This window comes from Bombina bombina, chromosome 6, assembly GCF_027579735.1.
Source record: "Bombina bombina isolate aBomBom1 chromosome 6, aBomBom1.pri, whole genome shotgun sequence".
Taxonomy (NCBI): domain Eukaryota; kingdom Metazoa; phylum Chordata; class Amphibia; order Anura; family Bombinatoridae; genus Bombina; species Bombina bombina.
In genome coordinates, this window is record NC_069504.1 from 788,488,651 (window position 1) to 788,492,127 (window position 3,477).

The 3,477-nt window shown below is 35.4% G+C and overlaps 1 protein-coding gene across 1 annotated transcript; it reads right to left on the bottom strand.

The window, feature by feature from the left end:
• Nucleotides 1-1,897: 1,897 nt before the first annotated feature.
• Nucleotides 1,898-2,707, bottom strand: LOC128664623 (olfactory receptor 2AJ1-like). Its single transcript, XM_053719437.1, has one exon. The coding sequence runs from the start codon at nt 2,705-2,707 to the stop codon at nt 1,898-1,900; it is 810 nt and encodes a 269-aa protein (XP_053575412.1).
• Nucleotides 2,708-3,477: the final 770 nt, after the last annotated feature.

Genomic DNA, 3,477 nt, shown 5'->3' on the forward strand with positions numbered 1-3,477 from the left:
AACCATCAGGATAATAAAAAGAAGAAATATAGATGTGTAAATAAAATACACAAAAATACAATTGTATAATTAAAATACAGTAGGAAAATAACTGCTTTAAAACCTAGTAGACAAAGATATCTATTATACAAATAAACCGGTATGAAAGGAAATTGCACTCAGTGATGTCCAATATGGGGAACGTTACACTCTCATATGTGGTTGATCTTGCTCTTGCGAGTATTGGATCACACTATCATATGAGAGGGGTACCTTTGAGCTGCCGGCTGAGTATCAGTGTGGAGCGGTAGCTACCAGGAGACGTATACTCCTATCTGTAATCCAAGTGTTTTTCGGGTGATTCCCTTGTCTTGGCTGATATTCTCTGGGTCCTTGGTCCAGTCCCAAATGCTTGCTCTGCCGCTGTCTCCTCAGCTTTCAAGCGTGGCACAAGTAGTTGGTACTTCTCCGGTTCTCCTGTCTGTTTGTTAGATGACGTCTCCGCTCACGTGCTTTCAGCTTACGTGCGGATGTTTACAGCTGGGCTCAAATTTGGAATGTGTCCAAGTCTTTTATGGTACACCTGTGTTTTTAATCTTTAAGGATTTTGTGACCTCACCCTTAATTGTATATAATAAATAGTGTGATTAAATGTGTATTATTTTAAAAGGTATCTGACCATTGTCTTTTCAATATTATCTCCCTTATTGCCCTCTGGTATCCACCAGATTTCTTAGAAACCACCTTAAAATTGAATTACTCATCTATTGTGATCACCCTACCTTAGCTGTTAGCGCCAGTACTTTTCTTTAATTCTAGTGCCAATATTTTTGGCCATGACTGTATATGTAAACATGATATCCTCAACACAAATGCTTTAAATGTTTAATAACAACATTTGAAAACTATCATTACAAAAACCTCATATAATTTGTAAAAATAATATGTGCACTACACTTTTTAACAAAGTCCCCCAAACCCAATCCACACATTGTAAAAAAATAAATAAAAATGCAGATTAAATTTAGTACTTAAGGAAACTGCAGAGGGTACAATATCTGTCTCCTGAATACTCAGAGACAGCCTTCCTCCAACAAGTTGTACTGTCAGTCAGACCTTCAGAGGAGTAATCCTTCAAGATGACTCACACAAGGGTCTCATTCTGCCACACTACAAGGCTTCATGTACTGTGGGACGGCCAACCGCTTGGTTTACAGGGCATAAGCTAGTTCTTATTTAGATAAATGACCTGTAACAGTCTTTTCACTGGTTGGAAACTAGTTGATATTTTTAAATATTGGAGTCAGCAGTAAATGTGGACACCAGCTAAACCCAGACATTTGCATGCCCCGTTCTAGTTAAGCAGGAAACCCGGAAACAAAGTTTGAAACCCTGACTATCTGGGTCAAACCTAGACAGGTGGCATCCCTAATTATAAGAAGAGCTGTAGTGGAGCAGAGGGGGTCAGAAATATATATTTTTTTTTAATGCATTAGCCGCACCATAGAGCTCAATGTAAGTCGGTGCTCAAAAAAAAAAAGAAAAGAAGATTTACTGTACAGGTGACAGCTGCCGTCCCACACAGCTAAATTATTTTTTTTTTTCACAGAAGGCCCCAGAACCCCTCAGAGGGCCACAGTTTTACTAAATATTAAATTTAAATATTTTAGCCACTCTGTACTTGCTCAGTGCCGCACACAAGCAGTATCAAGCCCGAACATGCAGAAAAATTTACACACAAGTAAAATAAATTATAGGGAACGTAGCCTGAAATGTTTATTTAACTTTTGTTAAAAATTATTTTGTTTCATAGGAGTAAGTAGCATAAATTGGAAGTCCTATCATTGTAGCATATTTTTTAACTGTTTAAAGGGTCTCTATCAGATTTAAAGAAAAGAGTTCAATTACAGTCTGATTTTTAGGTTACATGATTCCTTACCATCATCTTCTTCATTGCAACTTTGATATCTTTATTCCTTAGACTATATATTAGGGGGTTTATTGTGGGCGTCACAACTAGATAAAGCAATGCAAATATTTGGTCAAGGTCTTCTGAGTTTTCAGATGGTGGTCTCATGTACATGCAGAGAAGGGCTCCATAGAACATGGAAATTACACTAAGGTGGGCTGTGCAGGTGGAGAAAACTTTTTGTCTTTTGCCTTTGGAATGCATTTTTAGAATATTTGCCACTATTTGGGAATAGGACATTAGGATAAGCAGAAAGGGGCAAAGTCCCACAAGCAAAACCTCTGTATATATCATTGTTTCAAATCCCTTCCTGTCCCCACAAGATATCTTAGTCATGACTTTAATATCACAAAAAACCTGGTTAATACGTTTAGAGCCACAGAAAGATAAATAAGATGCAAATATTGTAACAAAAAGGGAATTGCCATAGCCAAATATCCAGCTACCTACCACAAGTAGGACACAGTTAACCTTCTTCATAAGAAGCATGTAATGTAATGGTTTACATATAGCAACAAAACGATCATAGGCCATTGCTGTCAACAGTGCAATTTCTGTGCTAAGCATAGCTGTAAAAAAGTACAACTGGACAAAGCAACCAATGAATGAAATCCTCATATTTCCAGTAATAAAGATATCCATCAGTTTCGGAATAGTGACGGAGATGTATGAGATATCCACAAAGGATAAATGGCTTAGGAAGAAATACATGGGTGATTGTAGCTTTTGGTCTGTATTGATTACAACAATCATCAACATGTTCCACAAAAGACAAGTTGAGTAAAACAAGAATAATAAAGTAAACAGAATAGTTTTCCCATAAATAGCTGAAAAGGCTGTAATGTAGAAATCTGTACCATATGTAGTGTTGTCCATCTGATTGAAGTGTTTTTTCATAAAATCCTATGGTTAAAATCATACATTTTTTTCTAACAGTTGGTTTTGTTATCCAAATTTTTTCTGTCATGTAAAAAAAGTACAGTATTAAAGTTTTATATGCAGCTTTTATAAAAAAGGAATTAAAAGGACAGTCTACTTTAAATGTTTTATTGTAAAAAGATAATCCCTTTATTACACATTCCTCAGTTTTGCATAACCAACAGTTATATTAATACACTTTTTACCTCTGTGATTACCTTGTATCTAAGCCTCTTTTCTCAATTCTTTTGACAAAGTTACATTTTAGCTAATCAGTGCTGACTCATAAATAACTCCACAGGAGTGAGCACAAAGTTATCTGTATGGCACACATGAACTAGTACTTTGATACTGTGAAAAACTGTCAAAATGCAATGAGATAAGAGGCGGTTTTCAACTGTTTAGTATATTAGTTTGAGCCTACCTAGGTTTAGCTTTCAAAAAAGAGAGCAAAGCAAATTTCTTAATAAAAATAAATTGGTAAATTATTTTAAATTGCATGACCTATCTGAATCATAAAAGTTTAATTTTGACTTGACTGTCCCTTAAAGTTACATTAGATTAGAAGTATTGTATTTAGTATAGATATTGTCAGTTTTGTGGTACTAATG

Bases quoted from the DNA above. Each gene is read 5' to 3' on its own strand.
- LOC128664623 (XM_053719437.1), bottom strand. From the start codon at position 2,707: ATGTTGATGATTGTTGTAATCAATACAGACCAAAAGCTACAATCACCC.